This window comes from Pseudophryne corroboree, chromosome 9 (genome assembly GCF_028390025.1).
Source record: "Pseudophryne corroboree isolate aPseCor3 chromosome 9, aPseCor3.hap2, whole genome shotgun sequence".
NCBI lineage: Eukaryota > Metazoa > Chordata > Amphibia > Anura > Myobatrachidae > Pseudophryne > Pseudophryne corroboree.
Window position 1 is genome coordinate 265,839,716 of NC_086452.1, and position 23,354 is coordinate 265,863,069.

Genomic DNA, 23,354 nt, shown 5'->3' on the forward strand with positions numbered 1-23,354 from the left:
TCCTGAATCCCGAACCTTCGGCCCTCCAGAAGGTGAGGAAATCCTTGCTTTCGGCGACAGACATATCCTCAGGTGCATATGCAGATGAGAACCTGATGACTTGTCTAGGATATCCAATTGGAAAGATCGAGCATGAAACCTTCCGAACTGCAGAGCCTCGTAAGAGGCAACCATCTTCCCCAGTAGACGAATGCACTGATGAATCGATACCCAGGCTGGCTTCAGGACATCCCGAACCATTGATTGTATCACCAACGCTTTCTCCATCGGTAGAAACACCCTGTGCACTTCCGTTTCGAGGATCATACCCAGGAAAGACAGACAATCTCCTTCTCGGCTCCAAATGTGACTTTGGAAGATTCAAGATCCAACCATGGACCCTGAGCAGATGAGTCGTGAGAACAATGGACTGCAACAGCTTCTCCCTGGACGATGCCGTTATCAGCAGATCGTCCAGGTATGGAATTATGTTCACTCCCTGTCTGCGGAGGAGAACCATCATCTCTGCCATCACTTTGGTGAACACCCTTGGTGCCGTAGAGAGACCGAAAGGCAGTGCCTGAAACTGATAGTGACTGTCTAACAGTGCAAATCTGAGCTAAGCCTGATGCGGAGGCCAAATCGGAATGTGGAGATACGCATCCTTCATATCCAGGGATACCAGAAACTCCCCCTCCTCCAGACCTGAGATCACCGCTCTCAGACTCCATTTTGAATTTGAACTCCCTTAGATAAGGGTTTAGCGATTTAAAGTTCAAAATTGGTCTGACCGAACCATCCGGTTTCGGTACCACGAAAAGGTTTGAATAGTAACCCACGTTGTGCATATGAGGTGGAACTGGAACAATGACCTCTGACTTTTCCAATTTTTGGGTAGCTGCTAATAGGACAGTTCTGTCTGTCAGCAAAGCTGGTAAGCCTGATTTAAAGAATCAGTGAGGTGTGGTTTCTTGAAACTCCAGTTTGTACCCCTGGGACACAATAGTGGTCATTCAGAGTTGTTCGCTCGTTGACGATTTTCGCTATGCTACGATTTGTTGCTAAATGCGCATGGTACACAGAGCGCATGCGCTAAGTTATTTAACACAAAACTTAGTAGATTTGCTGGTGTTCGTGCGGTGCTTTTCAGTCGCACTGCTGATCGGTGAATGATTGAAAGGAAAGGGGCGTTTCTGGGTGGTTACTGAGCGTTTTCCGGGAGTGTGCTAAAAAATGCAGGTGTGTCGGAAAAACGCGGGAGTGTCTGGAGAAACGGGGGAGTGGCTGGCCGAACGCAGGGCGTGTTTGTGACGTCAAACCAGGAACTAAACAGACTGAGCTGATCGCAATCTAGGAGTAGGTCTGGAGCTACTCAGAAACTGCAAGAAAATATTTAGTAGCAGTTCTGCTACTCTTTCGTTTGCTATTCTGCTAAGTTAAGATACACTCCCAGAGGGCGGCAGCCTAGTGTTTGCAATGCTGCTGGAAGCAGCTAGTGAGCTAACAACTCGGAATGACCACCAATATCCTGTACCCAGGGATCCATGCTGGACGACACCAGACGTGGCTGAAATGTCCGAGTCTCGACCCCACCAGCCCGTCCTCCAGGCTATGTGGTCCACCATCATGCTGAGGATTTTGAGGTACCAGAAGCAGGCTTTTTGTCCTGGGAGCCTGCGGGTACAGGCTTTTTGGATTTTGCCCACCCACCTCTAAAGATGGTGGTAGGAGGCTTGGACTTTGTCTTAGTGGTACAGATGAAGAAAGGGGTTTCTTCGTAGAACGCGTAGCTGAGGGAAGAAAAGGTCACTTACCCGCGGTTGCCATGGAAATCCACGCATCCAACACTTCCCCAAATAGAGCCTGACCTGTGTAGGGTAGGTTCTCCACACTTTTACTGGATTCCACGTCTGCAGACCATTGGCATAGCCAGAGTCCCCTGTGAGCCGAGACCGATATGGAAGATATCCTTGCAGTCAGCGTACCCAGGTCCTTCATGGATTCCACCTTGAATCCCACAGAATCCTGTATGTTACGTAAAAATAATTCAATGTCACTTCTATCCATTGAATCCAAATCCTCTAGTAATGTGCCTGACCACTTTACTATAGCTTTAGAGATCCATGCGCAGGCCATAGTAGGCTGCAGCGCCACCCCTGAAGCAGTGTATATGAATTTGAGTGTAGTGTCAATCTTATGATCAGCCAGTTCTATTAACGCGGTAGATCCAGGGACAGGTAAAACCACCTTTTTCGACAGTCGGGAAACAGATGCGTCAACTATGGGTGCTGTGATGATGCTGCAGGCCAATTCCACAAATACGCCAATTTAATAATTACCACATGCGCAGTACGGGGGTCACTTTGACACATAGGATTACTTAACTACCTTCAGCTGCCACTAGCAAAGACTTTTCAACGTATTACGGATGTTGCAGATGTCTTTAGCTTTACCTGTCACACACACACTGCAATACTTATAAAAATAGATAGGCGTGAGCCATACAGGCTTTGAGTTCATAAGAACAACAGAATCAGAACTAAAATTAGGATTTTAATTTCAAGAATACTTCAGAGCTTTGGTTACAAAAAGGTTACAAAGATTATTAATTATATTTTAAAAACACACACAGAATACAGCAATCTCAATAAATGAAAAGGAAATAAAAAAACTTACAGAAACCTTATTCACTTACGCAAACAAGTTTTAAGTTTTTCTGCTGTGGGAGATTTCACAGGATTACTCAGGTCATCTCCAGCATGTACTGTTTCCCCAAGGATCACAACTTCTATTTGCATGAGGGAGACAGATATAGTCTCCAGCTTCATCAGGCCCCCTCCCTTGGGATTTTTAACTACTTCCATGCTGGACACTACACCTACACCAGGTTTACATTTTGTTGGTGATAGAAAGAAGCACAGGAGAAGGGGAGGGGGTGTAGCCCAAAGGCATTGAAATCCCCTTCAAAGAGAGTGAGGTCTGGGAGGATCTGCACCTTGTCATCCCTGGACAGCTTTATGACTAGCCAGGAAGTTTTGGCTCAGTTTTCTAAACATGTGGACTTCTTTTACTTTCCATCAGGTAATTGATCTGGCCATCTCCCTGTTATCAGTATTTTTAACCTCTGGTCTGGTCATTGTACATGTCATCATAAACTTTATGGTCTGCAGATCTCCCCCAGCCTGGACCTATGGCGGTCAAATGCAGGATATTGCCTGTCAGCCATGTTGTCACATCTAGGCTGAAAGAATACAACATTATATATATATATCCAATCACTTGAAAACATTATTGGTGATTATTCCTGCAGGTAATCACCACACCTTAGATCACATATAATTTGTGATCCTCCTTTCTGTATTTAAACATGACAGGTGGGTTTTCCCATTTTTTCCTATCTTCCTCAGGGAAAGGGAAAGCAACCAGAATCCTTTTTGGAATCTGAAATTTTTTCTCTGGGTTTTCCCAGGATTTTTCAAATAAAGCGTTTAATTCTTTAGATGCAGGGAAGGTTATCGAGGCTTTCTTATTGTCTGTGAAGTAAGCCTCCTCAACCTGCTCAGGTATTGTGTCAGTAATATATAACACATCTCTAATGGCCTCAATCATTAGCTGCACCCCTTTTGCAAGGGATGCCGCCCCCCGCAGCACATCCCCATCACCGTCTGTCGTGTCAGAGTCGGTATCTGTGTCATCTTGCACAATCTGGGCAAGTGCACGTTTCTGAGGGTATATATATGCTAGGGAATTTTGAAGGAATAGGAACTGCCATAGATTTCTTTAAAACCGAACTGACCAAACTGCCATAGATTTCTTTAAAACCGGAGTTTCAGTCTCAGTATGAGCTACTCTAGTAGAGATCTGAGAAATCATACCCTTAATAGAGGTTAACCACTCAGGCTCATTAATAGACAAGACATTACATTCCTGTGTACATGGAATGGATTCCTCCTGAAAAGACCCTGTTGTACTGTTTTCAACATGTATATAATGCCTGCTGGAGGATCCCAAATCTTGTAAAATCTACTTTTCTGTGGTGAAGGCTGAATTGATTAAACATTTAATCAGAAAACAGATAAACATTAGCTTTCAAAACTATCTGAGAAAGCTTAATTGTAACTAGTTTTAAGTCTTATTTCTCACTCTGCAACCTTACATTTTTATTATTGCCTTTGCATGTGGAACCTTGTCACAAGGGAATAAAAATGTTTCATTTATATTTGAAAAAAATATTATCTTGCATCAGATCACAGTACATCCATATAAGTTACCTTTTTTGAAAGTGTAATGAATTAATTACAGTACCTGAGCAATGTGGAGTATCGTTGCTCCATCTCCCAGAAGACCGGCATTGGCTCATATTACTTCCATTAAGAAGAAATCCTTCCAAGCAACCAAAATGGCATAAGGATTGAAAACTGAAGTTTCCCCACTGATGAGAACAGTTCATATACCCCTGAGGTTGAGATGATAAATGCGGACATTGTACAACTGTAGTTGGATGAAACAGAAATATATTATTTAGAGTTACATTTTAGGTTTAGTTAGAATGTGAGAGTTACTACTCATTATAAAGTATGTCCTGGGAGCATATACTGTAGGTTTTTTCTTGTTAAAGTACAGTAAGTTTCCGCACCAATAAACAATCAAAGCAAAGAATAGTATTATATTAGTAAAACCAACTCTAGATATTCTACATGCTAATATTGCCAGTTATACTTAGTTGGTGGTGCACCAGGGTACAGTAAATTACTACTGACAGCCGATGTGCCAAGGACAAGAAAGAAAGACCCTTAGTTGGCGCACTCGTTATGAACCATATATAAATTAAAACCTAACTTTTATTAGCAACCATATAAAAAATAGGTTTTAATTACCTACCGGTAAATCCTTTTCTCATAGTCCGTAGAGGATACTGGGGCCCATATTAGTACCATGGGGTATAGACGGGTCCACCAGGAGCCATTGGCACTTTAAGAGTTTAATAGTGTGGGTTGTCTCCTCCCTCTATGCCCCTCCTACCAGACTCAGTCTAGAAACTGTGTCCGAGGAGACAACATACTTTGAGAGAAGGAAATACACAGATAGTGGCAAGATTCATACCAGCTCACAGAACATGCAAATCCGGCTAACATGCCAGAAAACTTCAGCAACAGCAGAAACAGTACTGAAACAGTAAATAACGCAGAACTTACCTAGGAACCAGGCAGTACTGAACTATAAAACCAATGCAGGAAAACGAAGCGCTGGGCGGGCGCCCAGCATCCTCTACGGACTACGAGACAAGGATTTACTGGTAGGTAATTAAAATCCTATTTTCTCTTACGTCCTAGAGGATGCTGGGATCCATATTAGTATCATGGGGATGTACCAAAGCTCCCAGAATGGGAGGGAGAGCACTGAGGCTCCTGCAAAACCGCTTAACCAAACTTGAGGTCATCAGAGGCCAAAGTATCAAACTTGTAAAACTTAGCAAACGTGTTCGACCCAGACCAAGTAGCTGCTCGGCAAAGCTGTACAACTGAGACACCCCGGGCAGCCACCCAGGAAGAGCCCTCCTTACGAGTAGAGTGGGCCTTTACAGATTTTGGAAAACGGCAATTCTCCCATAGAATATGCATGCTAGATCGGGGACCTGATCCAGCGTGAAATCCACTGCTTAGAATCAAGACACACAATTTTCTTGGGATCATAGAGGACAAACAGAGAGTCAGATTTTCTAGGACGAGCCATCCTCTTCACATAGATCTTCAACAACATCCAAGCCTTTGAAGCAATTGAGGAGTCAGTAGCCACTGGCACCATAATAGGTTGGTTGATATGAAAAGCTGATACAACCTTAGGCAGGAACTGCAGACGAGTCCTAAGTTCCACCCTATCTTCATGGAAGATCAGATAGGGACTTTTACAAGACAAAGACCCCAATTCTGACACACGTCGAGCAGAAGCTAAGGCCAACAAAGTGACCGCCTTCCATGTGAGAAACTTGATGTCAGCCTCCTGCAGAGGCTCAAACCAAGCTGATTGCAGGAACTGCAACACCACATCAAGATCCCAGGGTGCAGTTGGCGCCACAAAGGGAGGCTGGATGTGCAGAACCCCTTTCAAAAAGGTCTGAACCTCAGGGAGGACAGCCAATTGTTTTTGGAAGAAAATGGACAAAGCTGAGATCTGGACCTTGATGGAGCCCAATCTCAGGTTTACATTCACAGCTGCTTGCAGGAAAAGGAGAATACATCCAAGTTGAACCTCCACCGCAGGAAAGTTCTTGGATTCACACCATGAAACATATTTTTTCCAAATTCGATGGTAATGTTTAGACGTTACCCCCTTCCTAGCCAGTATCAGGGTAGAAATAACCTCACTCGAGATACCTTTCCAAGCTAAGATCTGTCGTTCAACCGCCATGACGTCAAACGTAGCCATGGTAAGTCTTGATAAGCGGACGGCCCTTCAGTAGCAGATCCTCCTGAAGAGGTAAGGGCCTTGGATCTTCCAGTAGAAGATCCGTCAGATCTGCGTACCAAGCCCTCCTTTTCCAGTCTGGAGCAATGAGGATTGCCATAACCTTTGTTCTTTTTACCAGTTGAAGAACTTTTGGTATCAGAGGAATTGGAGGGAACACATACACTGACGTGAACACTCATCGGTGTTACCAGTGCGTCCACCACCACTGCCTGCGGGTCTCTCGACCTGGAACAGTACCTCAGCAGCTTTTTGTTGAGGCAGGAGGCCATCATGTCTATGTGAGGAACCCCCAACCAACCGGTTACCTCATCGAACACCTCTGGGTGGAGGCCCCAATCTCCTGGATGGAGATTGTGTCTACTGAGGAAGTCTGCTTCCCAGTTGTCTACTCCCGGAATGAAGATTGCTGACATCGCCACCGCGTGTCTTTCTGCCCAGGAGGATTCTTGACACCTCTGACATTGCAGTCCTGCTCTTCGTTCTTGTCTGTTTATGTAGGCCACTGTGGTCACGTTGTCCGACTACACCTGAACAGCCCGATCCTGTAAAAGGTGTGCTGCTTGCAGAAGACCATTGTATATGGCTCTTAGCTCCAGGATGTTTATTGGGAGAAGGGATTCTTGATTCGACCACCTTCCTTGAAAGGTTTCCCCCTGAGCGACTGCTCCCCAACCTCTTAGACTTGCATCTGTGGTTAGAAGGATCCAGTCCTGAACTCTGAACCTTCAGCCTTCCCGAAGGTGTGGTAGTTGTAGCCACCAGAGGAGCGAAATCCTGGCTTTCGGTGACAGACATATCCTCTGGTTCATATGTAGGTGAGATCCCGACCACTGGTCCAAGAGATCCAGCTGAAAGGATCGAGCATGAAACCTTCCGTACTGCAGAGCCTCGTAGGAGGCAACCATCTTCCCCACAAGGCGGATGCACTGATGAACCGATACACGGGCAGGCTTCAAGACATCCTGGACCATTGTTTGAATCTCCAATGCTTTCTCCACTGGTAGAAACATCCTCTGCACTTCCGTATCTAGGATCATCCCCAGGAAAGACAGCCTCCTTGTTGGCTCCAGATGAGACTTTGGAAGGTTGAGGATCCAACCGTGCTCCTTGAGCAGTTGTGTCATGAGAGCAATGGATCTTAACAACTTCTCCCTGGACGACGCCTTGATCAGGAGATCATCCAGATACGGAATTATGGTCACCCCTTGCTTGCGGAGGAGAACCATCATCTATGCCATCACCTTGGTGAAGACCCTTGTTGCTGTGGAAAGTCCAAACGGCAGCGCCTGAAACTGATACTGATCGTCTAACAGTGCAAACCTGAGATATGCCTGATGCGGCGACCAAATAGGAATGTGTGAATTTGAACTCCCTGAGATAAGGGTTCAAAGATTTTAAGTTCAGAATTGGCAATACCGAACCATCCGGCTTTGGTACCACGAAAAGGTTCAAATAGTAACCTTTGTTCCACTGATGAGGCGGAACTGGAACAATGACCTCGGACACCACCAATTTTCGGATAGCTTCCAGAAGAATTGTTCTGTCTGCCGGCAGAGCTGGCAAGCCTGATTTGAAGAAACGGTGAGGTGGGAGAGATTGAAACTCCAGCCTGTACCCCCTGGACACTATATCCTGTACCCAAGGGTCCAAGCCAGACGACATCCAGATGCCACTGAAATGCCGGAGTCTTGCCCCCACCTGACCTTCCTCCAGGCTGAGCTGTCCACCATCATGCGAAGGACTTCGGGGTACCAGAAGCAGGCTTCTGGTCTTGGGAACCTGCGGGAGCAGGCTTCTTTCCTTTAGCACGACCACCTCTGAAGGTGTTAGAAGGCTTGTTCTTTCTAGGCCTCGCCGGCCGAAAGGACTGTGACATGGCTGGTGTAAAAGGCTTCTTTGTAGCCAGTGTAGCTGAGGGGAGAAAAGGAGACTTATTCACGGTAGCCGTGGCAATCCACGCATCCAGCACCTCCCCAAAGAGAGCCTTACCTGTATATGGTAGGCCCTCCACACTCTTCCTGGATTCTGCATCCGCAGACCATTGGCGCAGCCAGAGACCCCTGCGAGCTGAGATGGACATGGAGGAGATCCCTGCAGCCATGGAACCCAGGTCCTTCATGGAATCTACCAGGAACCCTGCAGAATCCTGAATATTATGTAAAAATAAATCAACGTCACCTTTATCCATCGTAGTCAAGTCCTCCTGCAGAGTGAGTGACCACCTGGCAATAGCATTAGAAATCCATGCTCAGGCAATAGTAGGCCACAGTATAGCCCCTGAAGCCGTGTAAATGGATTTGAGCGTAGCATCCACCTTGCGATCTGCCGGGACCTTCAATGTGGTAGGTCCCTGGACTGGTAAAACCACCTGTTTTGACAGCCTAGAGACAGGAAGCGTCAACTATCGGCAGAGACTCCCACTTCTTTCTATCTTTCTCTGGGAAGGGAAAAGCAACCAAGACCCTCTTAGGGATCTGGAATTTTTTCTCCGGATTCTCCCAGGCTTTTTCAAAGATAGCATTTAATTCCTTAGATGCTGGGAAGGGGAGAGGGGGGCTTTTTACTGTCCATGAAAAAGACCTCCTCAAACTGCTCAGGAGTTGTGTCTGAAATGTGCAAAACATCCCGTACGGCCTCAATCATCAACTGCACCCCCTTAGCAAGTGATGCCATCCCCCTCGACACATCCCCGTCACCGTCTGCAGTGTCAGAATCGATGTCCGTGTCATCCTGCATAATCTTGGCAAGTGCACGTTTGTGAGAATGTACTGCAGGGGACCCTGAGGTAGCAGTATCAGATCATACAACCATAGAGGATTGTAATACCCGAGTTGCATGCTCAGTTCTTTTAACCCTTTCAGAAATCTGAGAAATAGTCCCACTAAGAAAGGCTAACCATTCGGGCTCTCTAGCTGGGATCTGCGCTACAACAGTGCAATCCTGATTACATGGGATGGGATCTTTCTGAGAAGATAAATCCTCTGCAGCATATGAGACAGAGTCTCTAGACATGTTTGCAAATACACACCAATCACCCCACATACACACAGGGTACTGGGCAGAGTTTCCCCGCCAAGAATGGCAGCGAGACACAGAGATTGGAGCCAACCCACACACAGCGCTATTATAGGTATAGGGAGACCCTAAACCAGCACTGGTGACACAGTCTTACACAGCCTCCCCTCCCTTCTACAACCCCCTGGTACTGTACAGATAGCTGGAGTTGCACTGGAGGGACTGATCTTCCACTTGCATCCGACTGCAGGCAGGAAAATTGTGCTGAAACGCTGCTGGGTCCGCTCTAAGGAAATCTCCGCCCCCTTAATGGCGCTGTCTTCCCGCTCTTCAAGATTATACTGGCCTGAGGATTTTAAGTGCTGGCTGAGATCTGCAGACCCTGACAGTCTGGATTGGTCAGTGTAGGGTCAGGCGCTGGCTCAAGGCACCCCTCTCAGTGCTTTACCAAAGTACCGCTGAGTCGTCTGGAAGCGCAGTTAATACTGCGCTCCTACCCTGAAGCCGCCATCTTCACACCGACCCCCCACTTGTTGGGGGATGGTGACTCACTCGCCACACTTTAGCTCTGCAAGGGGGTGGTGGCCTGCTGCTGGGGTGAGCGTTCCCCTGTGGCGGGGAGTGATCTATCCCCTCTGGAGCTCAATGTCCAGTCAGCGGAGACAGTGGCTCAGACCCCACAGGGCGGACACTGCTCCCCCCCTCAGTCCATTGCTGCAGGCAGGCTGCTGCCAACAGCCTCCTGTAAAAAAACACTCTAAAAAACAACTTTACTAGAAGAGCTCTGTCGACCTAGCACATGTCGACCTAGAAACCCTGTTGACCTTCCAACCCTGTCGACCTAGTGACTGTCGACCTATAGTGGTCAACCTAAACATTGTCGACCGAGACAGTGTCGATCTTCAGACCAGATCCCCTCTATAGAGGTACCCTAGCTGTGACTGGCTCCTCCGGGCACATTTTCTAAACTGAGTCTGGTAGGAGGGCCATAGAGGGAGGAGCCAGCCCACACTATTAAACTCTTAAAGTGCCAATGGCTCCTGGTGGACCAGTCTATACCCCATGGTACTAATATGGACCCCAGTATCCTCTAGGCCGTAAGAGAAACCTTTTTAACAAAACTATTGGATAATACCTTTGTTCACTATACCATGCAAAGTTACATATTCATTTTATTTACATGTACGTGAAAGACAAACAATCTGAAAATATTAATTAGGGCAAAAGTAACCCAACATGCAGCAGGATACCAATCAGACCCTACATTAGGGAATTGAGGTGCAGCGCCCTCAAAAAATTTATATATATATATATATATATATATATATATATATATATTTTATGAATACACTAGTCAATAAATTGAAAATATATTGAGAAATATAAACAGTTCACAGTTGGGACCAACTTCTAATAGTGATGAATATGAGAGTAGAATAAGACAGAAGTAAGAAAATGTATGAATCTGCTGTCAACATTAGGCTGGATTTTGCATTTAACCTAAGACCTACTACACCGGATATTCTCTGGGGGTCACCCACTAGGTACTAGTCCGGCCCAACACTTTATCGCTTCCAAGATCAGACGAGATTGGGCATTTTAAGTGTGGTTTGGTAGTAGAAACACCTCCCGTATCTTACCCAGGATCGTTGATGAGAGTTCATGAATAAGAGTAAAGGTAAAGTATTTAATGGCAGATGGAAAAAAAGAGAGGATCTGCTTTTGGCGTTAGACTGTGAGTTATCTTGTCAGTTATCAACCAAACAGGACCTCACTGAATCACCAATGAGAGTCCTGAATATAGAGAAGTCTGAAAAAGGTATATAGGTATATTATTTCTCAAATCAAGAAGATCAAACAGAATAGCATAAATACCCAAATGTCAGGATTGTTAGCCTGCTAGGGGAATATCGCAGAAATGTTAACCCCAAACAAAACAGACATCGGTTAGAAAAGAGGCTATTAAGTAATACTGACTGGGTCAAAATAATGAATAGTCTAGCCAGCAAAATTAAATAAGTACACCCCAATTTGTTAAGGGATGACAGATTTAGGGGTCTATTCATGAAGCAGTGAAAAGTGTGAAGAAGTGAGCCAGTGGAGAAGTTGCCCATGGCAACCAATCAGCATTGAAGTAACATTTATAATTTGCATACTATACAATTGTACGGAGCAGCTGATTGGTTACCATGGGCAAATTCTCTAAAGGCTCACTTTTCACTGCTTCATGAATAGACCCCTATGAAACAGATAATAGTGCAGTCATAATAGACAATGGTTAGCTGTATAGATCACAAGATTACTGTCAAGGTCAAGCCACAAGAGATTACCTACAACTGGCTACGTTATTGCACAGCACGTGTGTCAAAAATACAATATTTCTTGTATTAAAGGATGATGTCCAATAAAATAATATTAATGTCCACATGCCAATGTTATTACACAGCTTTAAAAAAAAGCAAGAGAAAAGATATATATTTACACAAAACGCATAGGTTAGTAGAACGGCTTGTGAATATTGCTATCCGAGTTCAGATACTAAGGGGTCTATTCATGTAAGAATGCGATGTTTATGTTTAACTTATCACTAAACATCGCATTCTTATTTCAGGGGTTTTTTCAGATTTTGAACGCAATTCATTAATACTTACCAGTTCCCTGATGCGATGCGGTATCTGGCTGTTCCGCGATCCCGGCTTCCCCAGTCTTCTCTCTTCATACCGCGGCTGGGATCTTCTGCACATGCGCAGTGTCCCCCCCTGCCTCCAGGTGTCAACTGCGCATGCGCCGGGGAAACGAGACCTCCAGTGGCGGGCAAGGACAGCAAGGAGGAGGTGACCCGGTATATGCAAATGCTATGCCCTGGGCTCCTCTGATTGGCTCTTGTCACGGAAGGGGGCGGGGAGAAGGCAGGAGATGGACGTCTTCACTGCTCTTCTCCTGTACAAGCCTCCCCATCGTCTGTCTGAGATGGGTTGATTCTATATCGTAGTGGGAGAAGGGACCTTCTGACGTATCTAGGGGAGGAAACAAGTTACCAGGGGGAGGAGCTACGGGCGAACAGGGTACCGAAAAGTACCCTCGCGGGCTCGCTTCGCTCGCCACGCTTCGGGCTCGGTGGCTCGTTCCGCTCGCCACCTGATTACTAAAGGTAATAGTTGGTGGTGTGGATAGTAGAGGAACTATCCCGCTGGCCTAGCTCCTCCCCCTTGAGTTGTGGCTCCTCCCCCAGACGGAAAAGGTCCCTTAGCCCACTTGATTCTAGCATCTACCGTCTGAGATGGCGATGGGGTTTTGCGAAGGGTAACGGAAAGCTGGGCTTTCCGTTCCTACATGAATTGCAGTCACCATACAAACGTATGGTGATGCGATTCAGTCACAGAGCGGGGGTGCCGCTGGGGAAGTCAGGGACTTCTCCATGGTAACCCGCTCTGTGAATTGCGGTAAGCAGAGAAAAGCCCTGTTTACCGCAAAACAGGGCTTTTCTCTGCTGCATGAATAGACCCCTTAATTCTCCAGCTAATCGGGTTCAAACGGTGATACGTGTTGCGAATAAATGACAACGCGATCACAAAAAACATGAATTGGCTATGTAAATATGAGATTACTGTCTAAGGCAGACGAGAATATATTGTATTTTAGCTGGCTCAATTGTTGCACTGCTGAAAATGTTACACAGTTCAAGCAATTTAAGGAGAATAAATAGAGCACCTGTGTCCTTTGCTCTAATGGAGTTGACACAAAAGTAGCAAATGCTAGACAGTTTGTTAATGCCTAGCTGACACAGATACTGCACCGCTATAAAGATTCCACAAACAGAATTAACTATATAGAGCACATGGATAGACAGTGTGGCTTAAGAGAATGCTATCTTCATAATTTTACACAATTTCGGATTTTACACAGTGCTACATTAAAACATATCGTGGTGCTTTAGACATTATCACCTTAAACTAAACACCCTAACTGTTGTAAAACATAGGAGTACCGTCTGATATAGATAACGAGATGTCAGATCCAGCTGGCTAATTATTGCACAGCTGATGGATCTAACGGAATCACCATTACAGGAAAAACATTTTTTTTAAGATAGGGAATATCCCTTATGTTGTACTAAATATCTATAACAATTTAAAGTGCTTGGTACATGGAGAGATTAGTAAAATGCCCCGCCAAAGCACGCCCTATTGTACAAATAGCACAGTGTGGCTGGGAGGGTAAATAACATGCGTTCCGCCTTATTGTCAGAATGTGTAAAGTAACCATGATGAGAGCTGGTAGGAGTCGTTTGCCGATCACAGCCGTGTTGGTCCTTGTGAGAGAGCGCACACCCATGTCGGCCTGCTGCCTGGTGCCGCCTTAAGACTAGTTTCGCGTAGAGATGGCTACTGACTCACTGTCTCAACACAGTGACTCGAATCATCAGGAAGTATGAATGATTCGAGTCACTCACTGTTTAATGAGTCGAGACAGCCGCAGCAGCAGCCTCTCTCAGAGGGAGGAAACTCAGTGTGTCCTTCAGTCAGTGTCTTCTGCTGAGTGTCTTTAGCTGTGATTGGCCAGAGGCTATACCAGGTGACACCCAGTGGGAGGGGGGAGGGAGCAGTCACGATTCACCAGTCAGTGAGTGCTGTGCTGCTGTGCCTGATCCATTTCATGAATCATGATTCATCCTGAGTCTGCCAGTGAGTTGAGACAGTTGTACACTGTGTAGACTCAGTGACTCAGTGGATGGATCTGATTCATGCAGCATAAGCCTGCAGGAGGTGGAGCACCTGTGGTACAGGGCTCTTAGCTCAGTGCTCACTGATCCTGCTCAGTGTGATTGTGGGTGGCAAACTCCCTGCAGGCTAGATAGTGGATAATATAATAAATACAAGCCCACCTAAAATAACCAATTAGCAAAGTATGCAAAGTAAAAAAAAATGTTTTTATTTGGTTTAGTTACAGACTGAATGATGTGTTTCATGGCTGTTAAGCTTTCTCTCCTCAGCCAGAAGTAATGTGCATATTCTGTAACTAGTATGCAATAAGTGGTTATTAATAATATATCAACATAACAGTGAATCTATGTTAATATATTATTAACAATCAGTGCATAAGCAGCTGCCTCCCCCAGATACACTGCACAATCACTGCAGCTGAATAACTCCCTCCATGAGTCCAGCACTGATCTGCCAGCACTGGCAACTCACTGATTCATGTGCAGTCTCTGCAATACATTCCAGTACAAATGAGTCATGACTCATGTGCCGAGACACTGACTCGAGACACTTCACTGAACTGAGTCATGTGTCTCAACTCAGTTCAGTGAATCACTTTGCCCATGACTAGTTTCGCGGCCCATCAGGTGGGCTTGATCTCTTCCTGGCGGCTGTATCTCCCGCTGACGTTTGAAAGACGTCAGCGGGACCTCCTCCTCCCTGGTTTTGAGCGCTACTATTGTCAGTCAGGCAGCTGTGGGTGGAAGATAGTTGAAATTAACGGGTCCCTATGTTGATGCTTGTAACCTATAAATAATATGAAGGTTCCATATAAACTACCGCAACCTGTGCGGCATGTTAAATAAAATGGACATGGATAGAAGTATAAAGAAGTGAAAATGTTATTAAAAAAAATAAGAACAACATACATTAAAAGAGCATCAATCTAGTAAATAGAGACCTAAATTGAAAAACAAAAGAGAGATAAAGAATACATTTAACAGAGGAACTTTTTTTTATATGTAAAGGATGTATATTCCAGAAAATAATAAGTAAAAATAAAACAGCTGAAAACTAGTACTCACACAGGTAGGGTTATAAATATAAACTATTAAGTACTAAATTTATATAAGCGAGATTCATAAATAGAGAAAAGTTGTCTAGAGCATGCAGGATCTGGAGTACATGAATTTGTTGAATTAATACTTTTACCATTTTGGGAGGGAAAGTGAAGTAATTTATTTATATTATTGGCCATAGTATCTATATAGGAATCAGGAAAAATGTCATGGTGATTAAAGTATAGTAATAAGTGAGAAAGAAAATAAAGAATGAAATTAATGAGGTACTGGAGTGAAAGAAAAGGTATGGGAGAAGAAAAGGAAGATGTGGAAGGGGTTGAGGGGAAGGGGCCAGGGACATAAAATGCTTGCAAATGGATAAACTATTGGGGTGTGATAGGTGCTGCTGATGTTGAACTTGTTATGACCCAACCTGTAGTGAATCCCAGATAAACAATATTTTTGAAAGAAGACTGGGAAAAAAAAATGTGTGAGTGCTAAAGTGTTATAAATGTGACAACAAAGTGTGTATCAGGAGAAGCCAATTGGATTAGTGTGGTCTACCATAATGGGTAGAGAGAACCTATAAAGATGCACTATTATTGATAAATTAATAAAGATACTTATAAAAATACACTATAATTAATAAATTAATTGAGGCCATCAGGTTTCAAGGCCCCAAGGCCTACTTTCCTTCCTAAGTAGTTCTTGTGTAAGATTTCCAACTCTGATGCTACAATAAAAACCATATAAAGGGGTGTATTCAATAAGAGTCGGAAACTGCCGCCTTGTCAGAAAGACGTCAGTTTCCGACTAATTGAGGTCGGGAGGGGTTCCGACCTATTCAATTTCATCTGACAAGTTGGGAAATCCAACTTGTCGGAAGACTGTTCGAATACCGCCGATACACGTGTATTGTGGGAAGTGGGGCCAAACCCGACAGGTTTTAGCCCCATTTCCGACAACGTCAATCCGACTTTTAAAAAAGTTGGATTTACACTGTCGGGATCGGGCCAAACCTGACGGGTTTGGCCCAGCATTGAATAGAGTGCTATTGAGTCCTTTCCATCGGAAAGGACCAGACAGCTATTGAATACAGCCCTATGCATTACAATTATACCCATGCTTATTCTGTAATATAAAATGATATACATTTTAAAATCTGTTACCTACATAGAATAAACTAAAGACAGTGGTAGATATAATTCTATAGAACATTTGTTGAGGAAAGTTTAGGTGTACAGTATGAAACATTAATCTATGACAAAAGTGACCCAAGCAGTGATGATTTTAGTGAAGCAAGTACAAGAATAATCAACATCAGATCTCTTTCTTGGCTTATGATGCCTAAACTGTTAGCCTAATCTCGAGAACCACTGGATGGATTTTATTGTAGTTTTCACAATTCTATAGGACATTTGTCATGGAAGGTTTAGGCGTATGAAACATTAATATGACAATTAAGACAAAAGGGAGCCAAGCAGTGATGATTTTAGTTAAGCAAGTACAAGAAAACTGGGTGTCCAATCGCATTTATAGTTTACTCTGCCCTGGGCCATAACTACATGTGTGCCAAGTGGGCCTGGCACACAGCGCAGTTGCCCTGAGGGCGCACGGCCAGCATCATGTCATGAGTCAAATTGACTCATTACATGCCGCCTGTTCTGTTCTTTTGGGGGGGAGGGGGGGTGGCGAATTACCCCCTTGCCCCGGGTGATAAAAATCCTAGTGTCGGCCCTGCTAATAGGAATCTGTTAACAGCAGTAAATTACAGCTGCTAATAGTATATTCCCCCTTAGTGAGCTTATAAGGTACAAAAAAAAAAAAAAGTTTATCCAAAAAGTTGTTTTACGGTTTCAAATAAAATAATTTTTCTTTATTTCAACAGTGAAACACTATGACATCTGGTCAGACTTAAATGAATTGCCTACATACTGTATATTGATACATCTACCATGACTCCATCTGGTGCAGTAAACATCGATAGAATGGTGGAGGATTACTTTAATGATAATGTAGTGTCACGCAGCGTGGGCTTACCGCTGCGGGTCCCGCAGTCCGTCCATTGCCGGTGGGCTTCCTGTGCCATTCTGTGGCTGCATGGGGACGCGGCTGGGTCGGCGGTGTGATGAACGGCTTCCTGGAGGCTAGAGGCAGGACCTACTGGCCAGAAACTCCCTGGCGTGTCTGCAGTGCTCGGAGCGGCCATGTTGGATACCAAGGGCAGCACCAATTAGCATGAAGGGTGAGTGCCAGCCAGTCCTAGTTTCCTGCTGCCTATAAATAGGCTGGGATTATTGCATTCTGTGCCAGTGCTTTGTTGTGGTTACTCTGTGCCTTAGCTCTGTGCTTGTTCCGTGCGTCTCTTGTAATTGGTCCCATCAGGATCTCCGAGTTCTCAGCCGACTCTCGCTGCACAATGCCCGCCAGCTTTCCAGTGTGCCGTCACGGTCGTCCACTCTCCCACCAGTGCCTTCGGATTCCGCAGGATTCTCATGGCGGTTCGCTAGCTTCAGCCGTGCTCTTCATCCACGTCTCCATATCATCCAGCAAACCAGTCTTCACAGATCTTCATCCACGTCTCCGTATCATTCCAGAAACCAGTCTCCACAGTTCTTCATCCACGTCTCCGTATCATCCAGCAAACCAGTCTTCACAGTTCTTCATCCACATCTTGTATCATTCAGTGACTTCATTCCTGCAGGTCCCCAATCCTGAACTTCTGCCTCAGCTTTCCTACAGTCTTATTCAAAACTGTGGTCTTAAATAAATATATGAGAAGGAATTATCTTAGTCCTCCTTGTTTCCAGCACTCATGGGCATCTGCTCCTTCGCTTGGACTGAGTCCAACGGATCCACAAACACAACCTGTCCTGACAGTAAGCACTGGCCCCATGGATCCGACTTGCGACCAGGTGATGCTATGGCCAACATTCTCTCACGCCTGGAGATTCAGGAGTCCACTCAGTCGCAAATTGTGCAATTCATGCAGACCATGTCTGATCGGATAGAAGCCCTTCATGCGGCCATTAGGGCCCCACAGTCCCCAGCTCCGGTTGTTTCTACCTCTGCAGTAGTTCCTCCAGCGACTGTCTCAGCATCATGATTGCAGCTACCACCACCTAGCAAGTTTGATGGTTCTTCAAAACTTTGTAGAGGATTCCTTAACCAGTGTGAAATTCAGTTTGAGCTTCAGTCACCAAATTTACCATCGGCCCGCACCAAGATCGCGTATATTATTTCTCTACTCTCTGGTCAAGCTGTGGAGTGCTGGGAGCGGCCATGTTGGATACCAAGGGCAGCACCAATTAGCAAAATTGGGAAAGGGGAGACCTAATCCTCTCCAATTATACTGAATTTGTTTCTTCATTCAGGAAGATCTTCGACGAGCCGGGCTAAACCACCTAAGCGTCCCTTGAGATCCTTCGTCTTCGACAAGGCTCGCGTCCCATCAGTCAGTATGTAATACAGTTCCATACCTTATCCTCTGAATTAAAGTGGAATGAGGAGGCCTTAATTGCCGCCTTTTGGAACGGCCTTTCTGACAGGATTAAGAATGGACTTGACGATTTGGGATGTGCCCACTAAACTGGATGATCTGATTTCGACTTGTAACAAACTGGACTTGCGGTATAGGGAACGTTGTCTGGAGAGATCCAAGCAGGAGTGTCCAAGTCCTCACTTCCAGCAAGATCCCTCTTCATCACCACCTACTCCAGCAACCGAAGAGCCGATGCAAATCGGTCGCCCTCGGCTTTCGGAAGAAGAGTGCTCTCGTTGCTGTCAGGGAAACCTCTGTATGTATTACGGCTCTTCAGACCACTTCATGAAGTCCTGTAAATTCCGGCCAGAAAACTCCCGCTCCTAGCTTACTCCAGAGAGGTTAAGCTAGAAGTTACATTAGAATAACATACATGAAAGGAGCCAACTTTGCCCATTCATTTGGAAATTCCATCTTCTGTCCTCTTGGTCTCAGCTTTATTAGACTCTGGAGCAGCAGGGAACTTCATTTCTTCCACCTTCGTCCAGCAATTTAAGATTCAGACTGTGCCCTTGGAACAGGCAATTGCCGTCACGGCGGTGGATGGGAGTCGAATCCCTGATGGTATAATCACCCTTCAAACTACCTATCTTAGAATGAAAACGGGCGTATTACACTCCGAATCTATCTCCTTCCTCGTGATTCCCAAAGCCTCTCATAACATAATTCTCGGATTACCGTGGTTACAAAAACACAATCCAAAACTCGGTTGGTGAACTATGGAGGTCCAATCCTGGGGAGAAACCTGCACCGATGCTTGTTTAGCCTCAGTTCAACCTCTTTGTTCAGTTCATGGCCCTCATTCCGAGTTGTTCGCTCGTTATTTTCCTTCGCATCGGTGCGATTTTCCGCTAACTGCGCATGCACAATGTTCGCACTGCGGCTGCGCCAAGTAAATTTGCTAAGAAGTTTGGTATTTTACTCACGGCATTACGAGGTTTTTTCTTCGTTCTGGTGATCGTAGTGTGATTGACAGGAAGTGGGTGTTTCTGGGCGGAAACTGGCCGTTTTATGGGAGTGTGTAAAAAAACGCTGCCGTTTCTGGGAAAAACGCGGGAGTGGCTGGAGAAACAGGGGAGTGTCTGGGCGAACGCTGGGTGTGTTTGTGACGTCAAACCAGGAACGACAAGCACTGAACTGATCACACTGGAAGAGTAAGTCTCGAGCTACTCAGAAACTGCAAAGAAAAATCTTTTCGCAATATTGCGAATACTTCATTCGCAATTCTACTAAGCAAAGATTCACTCCCAGAGGGCGGCGGCTTAGCGTGTGCACTGCTGCGAAAAGCGGCTAGCGAGCGAACAACTCGGAATGAGGGCCCATGTCTCCAAAATACCCACAACTTACCAGTCTTACGGAGATGTCTTCAGTAAGCAAGGGGCAGATTCCTTACCACCTCGCCGTAAATGGGATTGCCCGATTGATTTGGTGCCGGGTAGGACTCCTCCCAGAGGTCGAATTTACCCGTTGTCAATCCCTGAGACACAGGCTATGTCCGACTACATACAAGAGAATTTGGCCAAAGGCTTCATTAGACCATCATCATCTCCTGCAGGGGCAGGATTCTTTTTTGTTAAGAAAAAGGATGGTGGCCTGCGACCTTGCATTGACTACCATGGTCTCAATGAGATCACTATAAAAAATCGGTACCCACTTCTGCTGATCCCTCCACTGTTCGATCGAGTGAAGGGGGCCACAGTTTTTACCAAACTTGATCTCAGAGGCGCTTACAATTTGATTAGAATTCGTGCTGGGGATGAATGAAAAATGACTTTTAATACTCAGGATGGGCATTACGAGTATCTTGTGATGCCGTTTGGTCTCTGTAATGCCCCAGCGGTTTTCCAAAGTTATGTGAATAAGCTTTTCCGGGATCTTCTCTATAAATGCTTGGTAGTATACTTAGATGATATCATAATATTCTCCAAAGATTTAGAGTCCCATCGTCTCCAAGTCAGGGAGGTGTTAGCCCGTCTGAGGAAGAATCGATTATTCTGTAAATTGGAGAAATGTACCTTTGAGGTAGCCTCTGTTCCATTTTTGGGTTTCATCATTTCCTGATCAGAGTTACGGATGAATCCTGCCAAAGTTCAAGCTATTCATGACTGGTCAGCTCCCACGTCTCTCAAAGTGATTCAACGCTTCCTTGGCTTTGCCAATTTCTACAGAAAATTTGTTAAGGGTTACTCTACCTTGGTTGCACCCATCACGGCCTTAACACGTAAAGGAGCGAATCCCGTGAATTGGACCCCTGAAGCTACTAAAGCCTTCCTCGGTTTGAAACAAGCCTTCATATCTGCTCCCATTCTTCGTCAACCTGACCTTAATCGTCCATTTCTCGTGGAGGTGGATGCTTCCACAGAGGTAGTTGGAGCTGTTCTATCCCAAGTTTACGGGGACAAAAAGATCCATCCCTGCGGTTATTATTCTCGAAGATTCCTGCCTGCCGAACGAAACTATGCCATCAGGGAGCAAGAATTGCTTGCTATTAAGTTAGCATTTGAGGAATGAAGATATCTTTTGGAAGGAGCACAACATCCCATCACAGTATACACCGATCATAAAAATCTACTTTATCTTCAAACAGCTCAATGTCTCAATCCATGGCAAGCAAGATGGGCTCCCTTTTTCACCCGGTTTAGCTTCAAGCTCACTTATCGCCCAGGATCCTTGAATAAGAAAGCCGATGCCCTCTCCTGCTCCTTCAAATCTTCTGAGTCTAATGATCTAAAAGATGAACAAGCTATTGTAAGTACAACTTCTTTCTTAACAACTCAAATTCCTTCAGCTCCTGTACCCCCGCTTGAAAAATATTTGTTGCTCCAAATCTCCGTAAACGGCTATTGACTTGGGCCCATGCTTCATCTTTTATGGGGCACCCACGGGGTCCACAAGACTCTTGAATTCATTTGACGGTCCTACTGGTGGCCACGCCTTAGAACTGATGTTCAAGAATTTGTAGCCTCTTGTTCTAAATGCACCCAACACAAGTGCCCCAAGGGTCCGTCACCTGGTTTGCTACTTCCGCTATCCATACCCGAAAAGCCTTGGACCCATATCTTGGATTTTATAACTGAGTTACCTCTGTCGAAGGGACGAAATACCATCTGGGTAGTGGTGGATAGATTTTAAAAAATGGTGCATTTCATTCCTCTGACTGCACTGCCCTCAGCCCCTTTACTTGCCAAATTATTCATCTCTGAAATTTCTAAGTTGCATGGTGTCCCCTTAGAAATTGTTTCAGATCAGGGCACGCAATTTGTGGCCAAATTTTGGAAAGCACTTTGTTCCCTAGGCATCAAACTGAGTCATTCTTCAGCATATCACCCCCAGTCGGATGGACAAACAGAACGAGTAAATCAAGATCTGGAAACCTTCCTTTGTTTATATATTTCCTCGTCACAAGATGATTGGTTGGACTATCTTCCGGTGGCGGTGTTCGCTCATAACAATCTCTTCCACTCATCTTCAGAATCCACGCCATTCTATGTCAACTATGGTTTCCATCCGCGAGTACCAGTATTCCAACCTCTCCCAACTCAAGAAGTACCAGCTGCTGATTTCGTTCTCAAGCAACTTTCCAAAATTTGGACTCAAGTACGCAAGTCTTTAGTTAAAACTTCCTTACGTTATAAATCCTTCGCTGATAGAAAACGAAAGGCAGTGCCCAGTTACAAGGTGGGGGACCAAGTCTGGGTATCTACTCGCAATCTCAAGTCTAAAGTACCCTCCATGAAATTTGCGCCCAGTTTAATTGGTCCTTTTCCTATAGAAAGAGTGCTTAACCCTTGCCCAAACCTCCTAAAGTTCGCAGTTTACAAGATTAGGAATTTGAGGTTAAAGAAATTTTGGATTCTCATCATCGATATGGACGTCTTCAATATCTCCTCGACTGGAAAGGGTATGGACCCGAGGAAAGGTCTTGGGTTTTTGCTGAGGATGTCCATGATCCAAGATTAATTCAGAACTTTCACTCCAAAAATCCTAACAAGGCTTGAAGGTGTTCGGAGACCACCCTCAGAGGGAGGGGTACTGTCACGCAGCGTGGGCTTACCGCTGCATGTCCCTCAGTCCGTCCATTGCCGGTGGGCTGCCTGCGGCATTCTGTGGCCGCACGTGGACGCGGCTGGGTCGGTGGTGTGAGGAACGGCTTCCTGGAGGCTAGAGGCAGGACCTAGTGGCCAGCAGCTCCCTGGCATGTCTGCAGTGCTGGGAGCAGCCATGTTGGAGATCAAGGGCAGCACCAATTAGAGTTAAGGGTGAGTGCCAGCCAATCCTATTTTCCTGCTGCCTATAAATAGGCTGGCATTATTGCATTCTGCGCCAGTGCTTTGTTGTGGTTACTCTGTGCCTTAGCTCTGTGCTCCCGCAGCTTGTTCCGTGCATCTCATGTAATTGGTCCCGTCAGGATCTCCAAGTTCTCAGCCGACTCTCGCTGCACAACGCCCGCCAGTTCTCCAGTGTGCCGTCACGGTCGTCCGCTCTCCCACCAGTGCCTTCGGATTCCACAGGATTCTCGTGGCGGTTCGCTAGCTTCAGCTGTGCTCTTCACCCACGTCTCCGTATCATCCAGCTAACCAGTCTTGA

General features: G+C 45.4%; 1 protein-coding gene and 1 pseudogene across 1 annotated transcript in view; both read right to left on the reverse strand.

Moving 5' to 3' along the window:
- Nucleotides 1-23,354, reverse strand: part of LOC134958802 (L-selectin-like) — a 383,508-nt gene that overhangs the window by 303,550 nt on the left and 56,604 nt on the right. Inside the window, exon 4 of the mRNA XM_063941524.1 lies at nucleotides 4,285-4,470. Coding sequence (XP_063797594.1) covers nucleotides 4,285-4,470 — 186 coding nt within the window. The remainder of the gene's footprint in view (nucleotides 1-4,284; nucleotides 4,471-23,354) is intronic.
- LOC134963821 (5S ribosomal RNA) lies at nucleotides 10,967-11,084 on the reverse strand (annotated as a pseudogene).